The sequence below is a fragment of the Ciconia boyciana genome, chromosome 15, assembly GCF_034638445.1.
Source record: "Ciconia boyciana chromosome 15, ASM3463844v1, whole genome shotgun sequence".
In the NCBI taxonomy this organism is placed as follows: Eukaryota; Metazoa; Chordata; class Aves; order Ciconiiformes; family Ciconiidae; genus Ciconia; species Ciconia boyciana.
Window position 1 is genome coordinate 17228612 of NC_132948.1, and position 18131 is coordinate 17246742.

The 18131-nt window shown below is 41.4% G+C and overlaps 1 protein-coding gene across 1 annotated transcript; it reads left to right on the plus strand.

The window, feature by feature from the left end:
* Positions 1–7598: 7598 nt before the first annotated feature.
* LOC140659849 (solute carrier family 2, facilitated glucose transporter member 11-like) lies at positions 7599–17628 on the plus strand. The gene is made up of 12 exons (XM_072879989.1): positions 7599–7622; positions 9188–9286; positions 9847–10007; positions 10631–10755; positions 12279–12408; positions 12553–12701; positions 13310–13497; positions 14567–14677; positions 14754–14855; positions 15961–16036; positions 16965–17092; positions 17422–17628. The coding sequence occupies exons 1-12, from the start codon at positions 7599–7601 to the stop codon at positions 17626–17628; spliced, it is 1500 nt and encodes a 499-aa protein (XP_072736090.1).
* The last annotated feature ends 503 nt before the right edge of the window (positions 17629–18131 follow it).

The following is an 18131-nucleotide window of genomic DNA, read 5'->3' on the forward strand; positions in this document are numbered from 1 at the left end:
TAGGCCACCATAAGCAACTTCCACTGACAAAAAGCCCTGTCTCAAAATCGAACTGAAAGCTAAACTTTAACATGGACTTTCCTCAATAAAATGTAATCCAAAAAGTAACCCACAGATAGCTTGTCATTAATCCAAGTAATCCTATTTTATATTCATCTTTGCTTTTCATGGTGAGAGACAATGGCTCCTTCCTAGAACAGCTCTGTAGCAGGAAGACATTAGTAACTACAGACACTTCTCAGAACTGGCACATGGAAAACATTTTCAGGCTTAACACATCGATTTTATTGCAAATCTTTCTCCTTTGCTTTCATTTTAAAGAAGCAGGATTTGTCTCTATGTTTGTTACTTTGCAAGAAAGCTCTGCTCAGGATTATGAGCAGGATGAAGAGAGGTTGAAACATAAACATAGTTCTTGCAAACAATTTTCATGTCATCTCTTTATGATATCACACTGTAAAGGACATAGTATTGATCATGAACACTGCACATTAACAAATACCAGGTAGAATAACAAAAAGAACTCAGTTTTGTTCTATTTTCTTGAGCTGACATCAAGTAACTATATGTCCTGATTGTCTCTATAATGACTATCAGGGATCAGCCCCGATGCCTGGACAATTAGTACGGAAGAACTCTCACCTGGAGCAAGCTGACTGCGCCCCCCGTGCATATGAGTTGTAGCAAAATCTGGAGCAAGTTTTTGTAGTGTAAGCAATGCTGCCAGCCTTATTCTGGGTACCTCATGGATGGCACAAGGATTAACAAACATACAGGCAGTGCTGAGAGCTAGAGGACCAGAGCCCTGGAGAGAGACAGGGAGTAAGACACTTTGAGAGAGTACTGAGAGAGCAGACACTTTGAAAATTCAGCTCATTTTATAAATAATTAACTGCTCCAAAAAAAAGCAGAAGCTGTGATAGCAAATGTCTGCTAGCTGTGTACTGGCCTAGGACACATTGCACTCTACTAGTGCACATCAGCATGCAATGTTACACTTTCCACTGCTATGCTCCACAGCACCCATGTACTGCTGCTATTCAAAAGTTGTTAATCCTGCTGACCACTACAGCATTTAAGCACTTCCCTCCCCAAACTCTTCTACCTTTGTATAGGACGATTGTTTTCTTTTCCATTTTCTGTCACAGTTACAAATGGTATACCATGCCTCCTGTTTAGTAGGACCATAAGTCCTATCTTTCTGCAGTTTAACCATTCCCATTGACTATCATTGTGCTGGAGCACTGAATCAGTGTTGAGTTCTAGGGAGTTTTCTATTTAAAAATTTCAAACAATGTGCTTGCTACAGCTAAAGGAATAGCCACAGAAGAAGCTCTGCTATTAAAGCGCCAGTGTGTGTTCCAGCAACTGAAACCTGGGTTAGATTTTATATTTGAACCGGTTTCAGTCCCTGTATCAAAATAGGGAGCAGTCGTGCTACAAAATGTTCCCATTCAGAAGGACCTTTCCTGTTGAGTCATGGAAATATTTAATCCATCCATTCTAAGTGCTGTCCAATTGCTGCAAAAAACATCGGTCAACAGAAATCATATGAAGTAAACATTAACCTCGGTCTCAGAGTCAGACAATTACTTACATAGAAGGTGCAGAAAAGGCAGGACAGAAAACACTTCCTCAGTCTAACAGAGTTCTGTCTGCCCGGGGTCAGCCACTCTTTCGATAGAAGACGGAAAAGCTCCTTTCAGAAGTGGTGAGTACTACAGCTGGCAGTATTGGCCTGTTAATATTAAGCTGTCAGAAGAATTGAGAGGTTATCTGTTGCGATTACCGTTTCTGAAGAAAATATAATACATATGTACCAAACTATTTTCAAAATAATAGGGTGGACAGTGGATGCTCTTTAAATAATCCTTCTAATTCTGTTACTGTAAAAATAGGAGCTAACATTTAAAATAAAAAAATTCAAAAGACACAGAATGAACTTTCTGGACAAAATGATCACAGAAACTGTGGAGGAAGTTCCAGCTGGGTAGAGAAACTGATTTTTAAAAAAAGGTTAAAAAGTCCTCCAGTACTTAAATGGTGAGGCATTTCCATACTGTTTTTACCTGCCCCCACACCTTCACATGTATAACTGTGATACTATTAAGCTTTCCTAGCTAGTAGCCTGATAGTGATATGAAATATCATTTGAAAATAAAGTTTTTGTGGATTGTTAATTAATTAATGTGAAGAAGAGTAACAAGAATGATAATCCAGAATCTTTATCTGGCTGATCTTTTTCGCATTGATGCTTTGCATCTTCTGCTAAGATTATTTAAGCATCATCAAACAAGATGATATCCTAGAAATGCAGGGACTATGATATCACCAGTTTCTTTTGTAATGAGCTTGTACTATTCCTTGCAGGTTCAGTACCAGTGGTTGGTTGTCGTGTTGGGAATTGGTGGGTCCCTCACAATTGGCTTTCAAATCTCTATGATCAGCTACTCCGCCATGGTAAGAAAAGCTTACAGCATCTTCAGGAGTCATTGGTAGTGGGGTCAAAATGTAAAGGATGCTTCCCAAAATAAGTTGCAAATTGTTTCCATTGACTTTCCATTCCCAGCTCTTTCCATTCCCCCCTTCTCTGCAGAATAAAAGAATAAGAGCTAGACTATAGCTGCCTTTGAGTGGGCATGTCCAGGTTATAAATGCATCAGACTCTCTCTACTTAACAGACATTAGCATGGGCAGTCAACATTTTCAAAAGATATCCTGTAAGGTAATTTTAAATGAGGTAATTTGCGTACCACAACCACCTAACTGAAATAGCAGGCAGTCTACTGGGAGCTATCTCATCTTGTCAGCAAAGTGCATAAATTACCTCATCAATTTACTACAAATTCTTTCCAACAAGTCTGTCCAGATACAGCATGTCTTTGTAATTCTACATGAAAACACACATGCATACAAACACAAAGCCCTTTAATGAATCAATATGCTACATTATTAGTGCAAAGAGCTGCCAGTGATTGTGACCATAGTTTCTCTGTTCAGGTCCAAGGAAGGCATTTCCAAGGTGCTGTAGCAAGAGCCATGTGATCAGACAGGGAAAGAGAGAGATCGGAGACTACACTGATGTTTTGACAATTGTATAGCGTTAATTAAGGTTGATATACTAACAACTGTGAGATAGGATCTTATTTTCTGCGAGACTGTGAACACAGGATATAAACATATGTCACTGATGTTCTCATACCATGCTTGTTAATATCATGGTATCTGAAACTTTAGGGGAATCACTAATTATTACTCCAAATAAATCTGCATGTACAAAGATTTTGATGCATGAATAGTACAGTTGTATCAAGCTTTCCTCTTTGTTCTGCACAGCTATGAAGAAACTGTGGGGTGAGGGAGAGCACCAGGCAAAAGTGGACGATCTGCAAAAAGAAAAGGCCGCGATGGAAGAGATCAAAATCCTGAGTGCACTGGAAGTGATGGAAGACCAAACTCTGCACTGGCAGCTGTGCATTTTGATTACTGTGATCATAACTCTGCAATTCTCTGTCATGAATGCAATTGGGTATCTTCCCCTCTCCACACACTAAAACAACTCTTAGGTGTCCATAAGACAATTCTGCAGTTTAAGCTTGCAGACACTATAAAATAAATTGTATCTGGGTGGGAGTCAAGCAGTCATGAGATTTACTCCTGGCCATCAACTGGCTGCTGATTTGGCTTTGGATGTTTTTGCCCATCCATCTACCAGTCTTTATTTGGAAAACTGGCGTTCACTATCTACCTAACAGAAAAAAAGAGACCTTCACTGAGCTGTCAAAGTGCTATATAAATGCATCATGTGATTTAAGAAGAGAATTTTTGAATTATGGACATTTATTCTGCAATAATGCTGGGGGCAGACTGGCTTGTGTATGTTAACCTGCCCACAACAGCTCCTGTGCCCCCACACCTCACTGATTCCAAAAAGACTAACAAGGTGCTGCCAGCGTCCAGGATGAAATCTTATGCTTCTTTTGCCACCATGCCCTCTTCCCCCATCCTTTCTGTGGCAGTGCTTCTATACAGCTTGCAGCTTCCCTAACGATGTTGTAAAGGGGAATTTCTAATGCCCGAGCTGCCTGTTTGAAAATAAGAACAGCATGAGACCAAACGGAACACAAATATAACATTTATCTTCTTCCACGCTGTTCTTTTCCCGGTTTGCACAGATTTCACAATGTGGTGCAATTGCAAGTGGTAGTACTTCTGAACTGCAGTGAACAGACATTAAAGCCATGGAGTAGCTAACTAAATAGACATATGGAAAAATACATGTTAGGATCAGTGTTCACTATTGGCACTGTACCAGATCAATAGTGTATTCTGCTGAAATGAAACTTCCACTTTCATTTGTCAGTTCCTTCTATCTGATTTTACTCTCCTCTTTCTCTTTTTTGTGCCTTCTTTTCAGGAGTCCCAACCTTTCTGCACATACAGAAGAGAGAATTTTCTGTTGTAATCTTTGTCAGTGTCACTTCGTCTTTGCTGGTCCTTTTGCAGGAACCGGTCTCAGCAGAAGTACGACTGGAACATTGCAGAGGGGCTGTTCATCCCTGTCACACAGCACCATGTCAGGTTTAAAAGCATGAGTCTTGGATCCCTCTGTCCCTCTCTTATGAAGTCCAGCCATGCTCATTCTGATATAGAGCTCCAGCGTCTCCTGCAAGAAGTCAGTCCTTCACGGGTACTCTTGCTGGACACCTTTGCTACTTTATGGCTTAGGGAACCTTTCCATCTCAAGCATTCATGCTTCCAGGCTGCACAAATCCAATGTGCAAAACCTCGGGAGGCCTGTTCTCCCAAATGCTTACTATTGCTGCATCTGTTGCAGTTACCGATAAACCAGACTGTATATGATTAACCTGCCAATATTAATGTTTCCGTGTTGTTTTAACCCCATGCCAAGGCCTCTCGTTCTCATACTTCTGCAAGCAACATCTCAAATTATTTTGACTACTCACCCTGCCTATCTTTTCCTCAAAAGAAGGAATAAAACAAGTAAGCTAGGCTTTTTTCTTTTTGCTTTCTCATCTTTGTACTACTGCTTCAGTGTCATTGCTGTGACTGACACCTTCAAGAAGAAGCTGGAAATTTAGGTGCCATCCAGCCTTAGTTATTTCAGTACAGGCCCATGCATCAGGGCCAAAATCACTGTTATGAGGCTGCAGCTGGCATCCAACAGAACTGAATACAAGCAGTGGCATCACCGTTAGTGTGTCAGGGTTATGCTTGCATCTGTTCAAAGGAGGTTATGTTCTGTAAATATTATGGCTTTGGTAGCTGTTGCTGCTGTTGTTGTCAGCAGAACTAATAAAACTGGCTTAAAAGGCAGAACACAGCCTCTTTGAGCTACTGCCTGCTAGAGCCTTCTCATCCCATATTTTTGTCTCTTTTCTTGGGACTGTCTGGACATAGTGGGGCTAGAATAGCTGTACCAGTAGTGAAAAGAGAAAGGAAAAAGCTTCATGTGAATTCCCTCATCTTCCTCAGGAAATTCACCCATCATTAACATCTCTTCACTTCTGTAGGTCCAACACTAAATGATGATGATAGATGTATCTCTTGTTTTTCTGGATCACAGCTGACTTGCATCAAATGATGACCAGGACTGAAACTAAAATGATGGCAGTTTCTTTCTGTTAAAAGCATGTGAAAAGCTTCTAAAAAGACACTTTCTATTTCTAACCCATTCCTGAAAAGAAGTATTTTCTCAACAGTTAGCGAAAAGGATAGGTCACTGGTGGAAATGTACCCCATTTGCTTGCTTACCAGTCCTGACATTAGAGGTGATACCACATGTGCAATCTGTTGTTTCCAATGCAAGTTTTTTCTTCCGTTGTGTTTTCTAGGTCTATTTCTGCACTTTTGAGGTGCTGTGCACAGATGGGTTTGAGGAAGGCCTTATTCCATATGTATCACTAGGGGTTGGTCTCTGTGTGTTCCTTCCCACTCTGCTGTGTGTAAGGGACACTGTATCAGGGTGTTACTCAGGCTTTAGCTGTACTTACAGTGAAGTGAGTGCTTTTCCTGCCCTTCCGGACCTTTACCATTGAGCAGTTTGGCAGGAAGACACAGGGCTATGCTTTCATGTCTGTCCACACAGTTACTCTCTCCCTTCAGGCAAGAAGAAATTTTTAACTATTTTATTCCCATTGCTGTTTCACATGTAAAGACTGGCACGTTTCATGTCACAGTGACAAAGCAAACTGGATGTAGACAGCTACAAAATGAAACTTTGCCATAATCATTGTCATCATTTTGTTATCATGTTCAAGGTGCTGTAACAGGAGACGGAAAAAAAAAAAATTATCTTTCTCTGGTTTATTTCCAGGAAAACGTTGTCTCTTTCTGCTTCCTTATCTTTACTGGGGTCCCCATCAGCTCAGGCATGTTCGTTTACCTCTTCCTTCCAGAGACGAAGGAGAACTTGGTTACGGAAATAACTGAAGATTTTGGCGCTTTACATTTTAGGAAGAGACCTCATTCCTTTACAGGAAATACTTCTCTTGAGGAACATATCACCTACACTAGCTTCTAGCTGGTCAGCAGAAGGACCATATATTAAGTAAGGTCATGAAGGACCTTGATGCTTGCAGACTGCAAAACAAAACAAAGGCAAAGTATTTGTTTTCTGTTATTGGAAAAGATATTAATATTCCTTCATAGACACAAGTGGAATCTTCATGAATGAAAGTCACTCTCATATCACCTCAAAAACCTGAGAGCAGTCAATAATCAATAAGTCATCATAACATAAAATATGTGCTACGCTAAACTTACAGATTTCACTTAGGAAATGTTTAGTGCCTAAATGTCTTCTTTAGTTACAGTCTCTGTGATTTTGCAATTCAGAATTTCATTTTGAGTTTTGGATTATAACAAACGCAAAGTCTCAAATCAAAACTAGAAGAAACCACTGATTTTAGAGAAACCACTCTGCCAGGGCACAATATCTCTTACTGTCTTTTCACCACTCCTGGCCAACAAACATCTCCATAAACACCAGACAAGAAATACCCTTCCTCAGTACAGTCTAACTGATACATAAAGCCAGACCAGCCGAATTAGGCTTTGACATTTGCCTATTTTTAATCTAATAAATGATATTTACTATACCAATGAATCTGAAACAGAACACCACATACTTTACTTAATAATAAATAACAGTACATAAACCTCATACCAGCTGCTTTTTGCTTCGTGTAGATTATGGCAGAGGTACTCTTCAGTCTGTATCATAGAAGTAAAGTATTTTACTGTTCCTGGAAAACGGTTTAGATTTTTTTGCCTGAACTGTTCTCCTTTCCCTTTCCAAAGTCCTCACTTCCCCCCAGGTGAAAACTTCCTCTGCTTTGAAACCTTCCACCTACGGACTGGACTAGATGCAATTATTTCCTGAAATATTTAATCCGTCAGTGTTAACTTTGGCCAGTCGAAGTAAATATAAGTGAGTGAGGACGAAATAGTAAAAATTTAACTCTGGTCCCTGAAGCCAAATGCCCACTGCCATGCCAGCAGGCAGGAGACAGAGACACAGAAGCCTGTGATGACAAAGACACATCACACCCTGGACAACCAGCCCCTAGCCAGAGATGACCGGCTTCCTATCAGATCTGGTACGTACTTGGTGGGGTATTTACTTCTGTGACTTTTTTGTATGCTAGCAGTGTTTCAAAAAAACCAAAATCAGTATCTCAGTACAAAACAACAAGGCTCCTATTCACTAAAAGCATCTTGGAAGTGGTTCTGCCCACCATTTTGAGGTATTACAGATGTTTGCACTTCATATGCTCTGCCATCCATCTTTGTAATATTTTTATCAATATGTTAGTGTTTCTTAAATGTTTTCATTTACTGGGAAATATTTGCTTTCCTTACCTGCAAACATAATTTGCTTTCCTTACCTGCTGAAAAAAGAGTTTTGTTAAATATATCTAAATATATGTTAAATGTTAAATATAAATAAATATATATTTAGTGCAAGAGATGGCAGGCAGAGGTTTTGAAAGGCAGGGAACAGGACTGGATGTTGGCAGCTGTGCCATCTTGACAGGGATGTTTGTGGGAGCCTACAGCATTTATATGCAGGCTATGTCTGAGTCTTGAACCCTCACACATCAGTGAGGCACCTCCGATTAGGACAAAGCCTCTTTGAGAAAGAGCTCTCAGCCTAACCTCTCACCCAGGAAAGGCTGTCGATTTTTCATTCATTCGTGGCATATTCACTATGTCCTGCCGCAAAGGCTGCTGCAGAGTAAACCTAAGTGCGGTGCTGGTTGTGTATTTTCAGATCTGTAATCAGCTAGAAAAAAAATCGGAAAAAAAATCAAAGGGGGGTGCCTGTCCTGAAAGGTCCCAAGAGATTAAGATGACCACACTGCTTGAGACAGGCAGGTGGGGCAAGAGTTCAGAACTGATGATGGTAATAGAGGTAATAATGGTAACTGATGATGGTAAAGAGCTAGAAATGACACTTTCCTCCTACAGCACATCTTGACCAGAAGGACGCTTCTGTCCCAAAACCTTTCCCTGCTGTTCTCTCCTCTCCATCTAGATAGAAAACCATGGATTTCCAAGGGCTGCCATACTGATAGGAATCTGAGTGGAAAAACGTGCTACAAGCAACACCAGTCTGTCTTTTTTCCCCATTTCAGTGTTCTTTTTTTAATTTTTAGCTGTTGTTGGTGATTTCAGGAAGCTTTGCCACAAAACTTGAGTTGAGGGCTCACTGCCCACTATTCAAGGGCCTTCACAGCAGCTGCTCTCTCAGATAAGATAGGAAAGGTCTGGGTACAGAGGGCCTGGTCACTACTGTGGGCAGAGGTGAGCTGCAGGTAGCCTGGCCACTGTCCAGATAGCGAAGTAAGACCTCCCTCCCCAAAACCACTCTCACATGTTTTAGCCCTGGAGTGTGGAATGACCTTCAGCTTGCTACTCTGTTGACTAATTATCGAGAAGGGGAGGGAAATGTAATGGTTTCCATAGCTAAAGGCTGCATTTCCTTGAGTTGGATGTAGGGAAATCACAGGAGGATGTACACTTCACACCAGGGCAAGCAGAGGGAACGTGCCTATCTGCAAATCCCTTGAACAAATGAGACAGTTCTAGAGAATGAAAGACATATTCCAGGAACAGCCTGATGTTGCTCCAAGCTTAAGAAGATGTTGTTCTACCTCTGCAGGTACAGTACCGGGGGCTCTTTCAAATTATCGCTGTCCTGGGGATTGGTGGAACATTCCAAATTGGCTTTCAAATTTCTACAATCACCTACATGTCTCAGGTAGGCAAAGATGCACATGGCACACTGGTTAATGGTGGCACTGAGTCTACGTTCCTGCTTGAGGATGCTCCTCTCCGGCAGTCAGCAAGGGTTTAATCACAGTATTCTCCTCTCACAATTCTTTCCCATTACTATGCTATCATGTAAAGCAGAACATGTAAAAGTGTTGAAAACAGAAGAAAAGAGAGAGACCTGCAAGTTGTTGTTTATAGAACTGTTCCTCTGAAGATGCACACTGACTAGGGTGGCATCTGTCTCCCCTATAAACCTACAGCACATGTGCCTACTTCAGTGGTCTCCTTTGACACTATTCTTCACTGCAAGTCCATGCCTAAGTTCCTCAGATTTCAAGGGCAAAAAAACCAAAGAATGAACTCCTTTTAATGGCAAAATGAACACACCATACTCTATTATACTATGTCTATTAGCTAATGCACACTTTTAGAGTCTTTATGAAATAGTGACTTTAGCTGAAGCAACAAAATTATGTTCTAAATGTAATAAAATACATGCACTGGAGTCACAGTTATTGTTAATGAAAATTCTTTTTTCTGCCTCAGCATGTTAAGGCTTTCATTAATGAAACTTGGCTGGAGCGATACGGCTACCCCATCCATCAGGACAACCTCTTGTTCCTATGGTCTATCACCGTGTCCATCTTTGGTATAGGAGGTCTCTTGGGCTCTTCAGGAAGTAGATACCTGACTGTCAAGTATGGCAAGTATGTATGGTTAAAGACAATTTGTCAACTGAATCTTAGGTTAAGGAAATGACAGTTGAGGTTTTAAATGTGAGACAGACTTTTAGGCTTAGTCATGGCTGTAATACAGCCAGCTTAGCAGTGCTGTCAACAGATTTTGCTGCTTCTTGCCCTTGTCCTGTGGCACAGTCTAATCAACTGTGCTGCCAGCCTGTCACACCAGACGCAGTTACTCAGGTTGGGTTAGTCTCAGTAAGGAGGAAAGGCAGCCCCCCCCGGCTGAAGACAGAATGGATTTCTTGGAGGTGCTACTCAAAATGTATCAGCACTGAGATGCTCCTAAGTGCTACACCAATGTGTTTCATTATGGATTTTCAAGTGCAGAAAAGCTTTAAGACTTTTCCTCGCTACAAAACCCAGAAGTGTTCCCAAACTCGCAGGTCTAGCCATGTGCCAAGGCACACTGCGAGTCCAGAGTATCCAGTGCCAAGAGTGTGGAAGGGCTCATTTTGCCCTGGACCACATATATATAATTTCACAAAGCGAGCAAGACAATTTCACCCAAGACATCCTACAAGCCGGGAGCTTAAGTGCCATTTCCCTTCTGATTTACAAAAATGCTTTTTACTTTCTTGCACTTACAGAAAGAAATGTCTCCTGTGCAACAATCTGCTCATGGTAGTGGCAGCATCCATCATGGGATGCAGTAAAATAGCCCAGTCCTTTGAGATGATTCTAATTGGACGCTTCATGTGTGGAATAAGTGCAGGTAAGTGATTTCTCCCACAGGTCAGCAGGCTCTCCCAAAATTTTACATCTTTATTCAAAGTAAATAATAACCCTCCGCTAAGAAAATAAAATATTAAAGTCAGTCATCCCTTGTCAAAAGATCTTCTATAACACCCAGCAATAAAGAGCATCATTACTACTAATTTTGCTGATACCAAATGAAGTTCAGCTTTGCCAAATGCATAAATATTCAGAGCTGTCAGGAATGTTTTGATACAATATGAAACAAGGTTTTTTTCTGATGGAAAAATATGTATAATATTATCTTAATTTTGGTTAACCGTACTGGAAATTATATGTTATATGGTTTAAAGCTAGTATTCTCATAAGGCTCCAGAGAAGCAGGCTGTTCAAGGCCATGGCCATTTAATTTTGAGTCTGAACGTATTTCAGGAATGTTCTACAAGGGCATTCAACCTGCTTCAAAGCAGTAAGTCCTTGGGATTAGTACAAAGAGCTGGGCATAATCAAGCAAAATCACTCCTGGCAGGTAGACCACATGCAGCAAAAACATCCTGTGCTGGTATCAATATGCCTTGTATTTGTCTTCTACACAAGAAGTTGCTTTCCCGTTCAGTTTGAATATTCACAGGGATGCCTATTTTAACTTATTTCATTAGAAATTAATGTCTATTTTTCAGGTAACCAGATTTTGTACATTGCTTCCCTGACATACAGTTGTATTGACGAATTACAGTTGTATTTTGAGAACTACTCACCCACAGGGGCCCTGCTATGGTCTAGAACCTGTACCGTGCCTCATGCAAAGACCTAATTTTTGTTAAAGAGATTGCATATCTGCATTGCTTTGCTATCACAGAAAGCCAGGAGAAGAACCTGTTGCTTTCGAAACAGATAAAAGGGGCCGTGACCACCATATCAGAAAAAAGCTCTTGTTCCCAGACTAGTTTTCAGCATGTCTGAGTTATTAAGCACTTCACGTGTAGCTGGAAACATCAACTCTGCCTGAAATAATAAAAAATATTGCTGGACAGTGGAAAAGAAATACTTGTGTCTCCCCCTAAATCATGTACAAACCAGCATTGAATATAGCACTGCATATTTTAATCTGCTATGGATCTACTGCACAGCTCTTCTATAGCATTATGTCAGAAAAGGTTGAGATTATGTGGGTTAACTACAAGCATATTAAATATTACTACAGGGTGTTTAGTTATTCAGTACTTGCATACTCTGTGTCCCTTAAAATATGCTAAGGCTCAAAAGAGATACTATGATGAGGCTACATCTATACCCCAAAGGGAGAACTGTACATTTCTTAAGACTGGGAAACTGCACTATGAAAAGAGGACCAAACACTTTTGTAGAAAGGGTTAGAAAATCTAGTACTGAAGAATCTCATATGTGGATTGAGGTATGAGAAACAAGTCGGTGTATGAGGCGGTTATATTCTGTAATGTTTAATTATTTACATGCAATTTTATTTCCAATGGTTATGAATGCCTTCTTTCTTCTCTCCCATAATTCTCTCCTCATCCCAAGGTCTTTGTGTTCCTCTACATCATCAATACGTTGGAGAAATTTCCCCTAGGAAGCTACGTGGATTTGCAAACTCTACCTCCTCTTTCTTTTGGTCACTGGGAAAAGCCATAGGGCAAATTTCAGGACAAAGGTATAATACAATTGATTTCCCACCCAATAAATTTCTGCCCCCCTCTACATTTTGCTTCTTCCTCTGCTTTTCCATCCATTCCTTTCTTTCCTCAAAACCAATGCAATGAACTTTTATTCTACACACATGTTTTATCCCTGCCAGGGAGCTGCTGGGCAGCCAGTCCCTGTGGCCCATGCTGATGGCCTCCTGTGGACTTCCAGCACTGGTCCAGCTGGTCACTCTGCCCTTCTTCCCTGAGTCCCCACCATATCTCCTCATGCATAAAGGAGACCAGGAAGGCTGCAAAAGAGGTAATTGAAGGCTCCAGGTTCCTGTTCCTCACTTGACTTTCACTTGTTTTGTGATGTTTGCTCTCCCCATATGGAAAAAAAATAAACAGGACAAAGTTTCTCCCCGCTCATTTCCAAGATGACACTGTGAATACCTAAGTATATTTTTGCTGTAGTCCCCACGCAGAATATGAAACTACTTCTCTCTACAGTTCTGTATTACAAAACCTTTTGCATTCAGCTGACACTGCCTGCGCTGTCAGTCTGATGATAAACGATAAATGGCTGTTTGCACTGCAGGGCTCCACAGGGCACCCCTTAGCTCTGGTTGTTGGCTGTGTACCCTGCTCATACCCTGAGAGAAGGAGGAAGGGAGAAAAGTAGGACCCATGGGCAGGGAGGGAGTCATTGTGCACGCCACTAGGCCCCTCTGTCAGAACAGGTCCCTCTGTGCCGGAGGGGACCAGGGCTCTGGAACACCCTATAGGACATCTTTGCCTCACACCACAGCCCCATCCCATGCACGCTGTGCTGCCAGACATGTGCATCACCTACTCGACCAAATCTTTAGGCAACAAACAACAGAGACAAATTAACATTGCAGGTCTCACTCTCCTTGTCCTCCACAGCCATAAGGCAGCTTTGGGGTGAAGGCCGTCACCAAGCAGAGATTGATGACATCATGAAAGAGAAGGCAACAATGAAAAACACCAAGATCTTGAGTGTCCTGGAGCTAATAAAAGAACAAGATTTCCGTTGGCAGCTGTACATGATAGTTATTCTGACCGCCACAGTTCAGCTATGTGGCATCAATGCAGTTGAGTGTATTTCCCCCTTAAGCCTCAAACCACTTATTGACAACCTTAAAGGAGACATCACGGCTCCCAGGATTTCTCTCCATTTTTCTCAGGCTTCTCAGGCCACAACTTGCTGTCTGCCAGTCCTCCTACAGGGCAGCAGCAGCAGTCTACAAAGATCGGCCGGGCTCTTCATGTGACATCCTTTTGCCCAGCTCTTGGTCCTTGCTGGAGTTACCTTCCTTGGTAGTTAGGCTTATTTAACAGGCATTTTTGGAAGCTGTTACAAGGCCCCAGAACCCACTCTTACAAATGAGCTCACCCTATATTGGCAAAATCTGCAGCGTAGTTTTATGTTACTGCTCCCTTCCACTGCTACTATCTGCCCACTGGCTCTTATCATCCTAAGATATTGAGATGGCAGTATGCTCACTGTACCTTTCAAGCTAATCAACGAGCATGCTCACTGTTCTGGCAGCTTCCACAGTCCTCCCCCTCTTCCTCACAGCAGCATTTTTCTGGGATCGTTTTAAAGCCACATCTTTGCAATTGCCTGCACGGTTCTTCTACCTCTAACATCACGATGCAGCAACATCTGTAAAAGAAATACACAGCTGAGTCTAACACAGCTTAAACTGGAATCTTTACCATCTCAGCATATCTCCAGACAATAACAGAGATACTTGAAAAGGTGCTTGTTTCACCCCCTCATGACTCCATAACCCATGCTCTTCTTTCCTGAGAGTATCCTACAATCATATTTTTGGATGGGCTCTGGAAGAGACTATATACCTGGCTGCTTCTGAAAGCACCTAAATCAGGACTCTGCAAACTTAATTACATTGCAGCAGCTGGAGGTCCTGTTATCCCAACATTTTATCTTTTACCAAATTAATTAATTAATAACATTTTAAAATGTTTTTGTCTGCCCATAAAGTGAATACTACCAAAAAGAGTGCAGAATTCCAGCTCACGCCAAAGCTGAGCTGCATGCTCCTTGGTTAGCAGCTCCTATCCAGGGCAGTGTCACACAGGTATGGGTAAGAAATCAATTATCTTCTTCTCACTGTTTTATGGTTTTTTTTCCAGATTTATTTTTATACTTTTGAAGTCCTCCAGGCAGCCGGCTTTGATGAAAGAATGATCTCCTATATGACCCTCTGTGTTGGACTCTCTGAACTCATAGCTACTGTAGTCTGTGTAAGTCACGTTACTACGGGAATGGGTCACAGTTTGCTCTTCTGGCACCGATACCAGTGTGATTTCTGTCCTTCAGAGCTCCATCATTGAGCGACTGGGCAGGAAAGTGCTCCTAAGAGGAGGCTATTGGATCATGGGTTCACTGCTAGCTGGTATCACCGTGACTCTCTCCCTACAGGTAAGGAAACTCTTCTTATGGCAGATCTTTCCATTATCCATTTTATTTCTAACCTCTACTCACAGGCAGGATCATGCTACTGAGAAAGGAAAGTGAGGCTTAGAAGTGCCAAAATAACTTCTGTGTTAACAGCTTACCTTCTGGGAGGGGAATATCCTGAAGCTCAAGCTTGTCTATACGTAGGATTAAACCCTTTCTCAGCAAGTACTCTCTTGTACTCCTGCCTTCCTTTCAGCATAATCCCATGAGCTCAGCAAGGAGCACAGAAAACACTGGGAGACTAGCACTGATTCCTGATTTCATCAGACTGCAGGATGAAACACTGGCCAGCCTAGATCAAAAGATGGTCCTAGGAAAATGGCCCTTTCTATTCATGCAGTTTTTAACAAGTAACAATAAAAAGCCAGACTCTTTGCATCAGTTAATTTAAAATTTAACTTTGCGCCAAAGATACTGGGAATGCACGTATCTGTTCACAGACCGGAGACCAGTTCACCTCTATAACACTGTCTCATTGCTGTAGCTTCTTCAGAAGCAAGTCTCCTGGGTTACCAGTATTCATCCAAGAGCTACTCTATAGGTACTACTGTAAAATTAGCCTTGAAGCAAGGTGGCAGCAGACTTCCAGTTTTGCTTCATTCATGAAGGATCTCAAACATAGGAGACAGAAATCTTTTTTCCTAAAGCATCAAGTCTCGTATCTTCTCGACTAAGATCCAGGAAAGCTCCTTCTCAGTACCAGTTTTTGAACCTATCACTTAACAGAAGTGAAGAAAGATATGATTTGGCTTTCCCATATCTCTAAGGGTTGGGGGAAGCACTGTGGGGTCAAGAAGAAAGGAGGACAGGGTGGAAAAGTGCTATTTGGACTTCCTTTGATTGAAGGCTTCCCAGCTTGACAGCTGCTAGCAAACCTGCTTCTCTGCTCACCTAACAAAAACCTCACTGTTCCATCCACAGGGAAAAGCACACACATTTCTCTGCCAGTTTCCCCACACTGTATATTTTTTCTTGAGGTGACAGCGTTGGAAAACAAGTAGCATTTCTCACCTATGGTTGTCAACAGATTTCACCCAGAAGTTTGTTATGTTTTTTTTTTCCCCAGGACTGGTATTTCTGGATGCCATACTGCAGCCTTTGTCTCATTATCTTGTTTGCAGTTGTCTTTGGAGTTGGGCCAGGCGAGTACTTCATTCAAAAGAAATAAAGGAATCGAGTCATGTGAGCTTATTGATATGTCTAGGAAAATATTGCATAAATTGCATAACATTTAGCATAACTAAATTCATTTAACTTACTCTTGTAGTCATTTAAACATTGTGGGTCCAATCATTGGCCAGAAACTTCAATGCTATCAGGTTTAGGTTTTGCTAACGAGAGGAAAGGAAGAGAGCAAAAAGTACTCACTGGAAAAACACAGCAAAAAGAGAGCAAAAGCAGATGGGTAAAAGATTTTTTTTTTAAATACTAAGAAAAAAGAAAGCAAAAGAAAAGCAGGAGTTCTTTTAAATTCAGTGTTGTATAATGTGACATCTTATCCCACATAGACAGCAGTGCAGAAGACCGACTTTGGAGTAATTCTTTTCCTAGCATATACTACCTGCTCCTTTTAAAATTTTTTTTTAAAGCCTATTAATTTTTAAAATATTTGCCTTCCCATATGGCAGGGCTGAATTGTTTTCCTAACTCAAAGCTATTGAAGCCCCGTGACTTCAAAACATAACTGAAATGCCGAGGAAGTGAAGCCGGGAAGATCACTCATTGGTGATCTATCAGTATCACGCTGGGAATTTTTGTTAGCAATAATAATTCTTATTCCACCCTTACACAGTTTCTTTCATGAGATGTCAGACTTTCTCACTACTTAATTCTTGAATCTCCCCAATAAATGTATTTGAATAATTTCCCATTTTAATAAGCTGATGTCTAGCAGTTTATAAGATGCCACAAACATTTTCTTTTCTAAAAAACAGCGACATACTCAAGTCTTCTGAATGCTAGTCCATGATAGTAGGATCTATTTGCTGACTGTGTAATGGTAACGCTCAATCCAAATGTTCGAATCAAACACATCAACAGGGAATAGTTCTTCTTCTTCTTTTCTTTCAGCTGGTGCCACAGTTTCCATTAGGATTGAAATTTTCAAGCTCTCATGCAGACCACCCGCCTTTGTGATCAGCGCAGTTCTGAACTGGCTGGGCGTCTTTGTGATCGGAACGACTTTCCCATTCATTGTGGTGAGTGACTTTCCCTGGGACACTTCCCAAGGGCACTAAGCTCGAGTCGGCCGTGGGAGCAGGAAGAAGAGCAGCGGGAGATGACAATGCCATGTCAGTCTAGAGCGGCCTTGGCACCTGCTCTCCCGAGTCCGCTTTTGCAGCTGAAGGGCCCTGATTTGCCCAAGATACTTATTCAGACTGAAATATTTGTCAAAGGTCAAAATGCAATGAACTCCTTATCGAATTCAAAGTACTTTGGGACCCAAAACCAAAAACTGTGCCAAGAAAGTGACAAAAGAAAAGATACGCTCATCTTGCTCTCTTTCTCACTTTGCTCTTCCCTGCAGGAAAGACTCAAGCACTTCTGCTTCCTCATCTTTATGGGGGTACTTTTCACTTCAGGGATAATTATCCACCTGTTCCTTCCAGAAACAAAAGGGAAATCAATCGTGGAAATCACGGAAGAATTCAGTAAGCTAAACTTTAAAAAGAAGCATGTTCCAGGAACTCCAAATCATGTCACAGAGGATTACACCTTCTGCACCAGGCTTTGACCCGCCGTTAGGGGGATTCAGGCTTTCTTAAAAGGAAGGAAAAAAAGACATTTGTCTTTTTCTGACTAGCAAGTCAGTCCAAATGGACTGTCAGCTTTCATATCTGTCACTTACAAGGTTCCCATTTTGCCAAACCAGCACCTTTCCCAAGCACTCCACTCTGGGCAGCTTAGAAAAGGGATGATGACTGATATTAACTGGATAGACTCATGTGAATCATGAGCATTTTGGCTAACTTGCTGATGTGTAAATCTCTTCTATAACAGAGCAACTAATACAAACTGAAACTATACGTAGAATTTATAAACACTCTGCTGACGACAGAGAAAAGGGAACACCTGTGATCCTCTCTCTCTCTGTGATTTCTGAGTGTGTTTTTACAGCCCTGAAACAGGAATAGTGAAGTCCTTGGCTTGCTATCTCTGCCTAGTGTTCAATCCATAACAGATTAAAGAAAAAAGCGGAATAGGAGAGAAATTCGTTGTTTCTCTAGACTCAACCGA

Excerpts from the sequence above, each read along its gene's own strand:
- LOC140659849 (XM_072879989.1), top strand. The coding sequence starts at position 7,599 with ATGACCGGCTTCCTATCAGATCTG. Across the intron at positions 9,287-9,846 it reads CAATCACCTACATGTCTCAG|CATGTTAAGGCTTTCATTAA; the intron begins GTAGGCAAAGAT and ends TTTCTGCCTCAG. Across the intron at positions 12,409-12,552 it reads GGGCAAATTTCAGGACAAAG|GGAGCTGCTGGGCAGCCAGT; the intron begins GTATAATACAAT and ends TATCCCTGCCAG.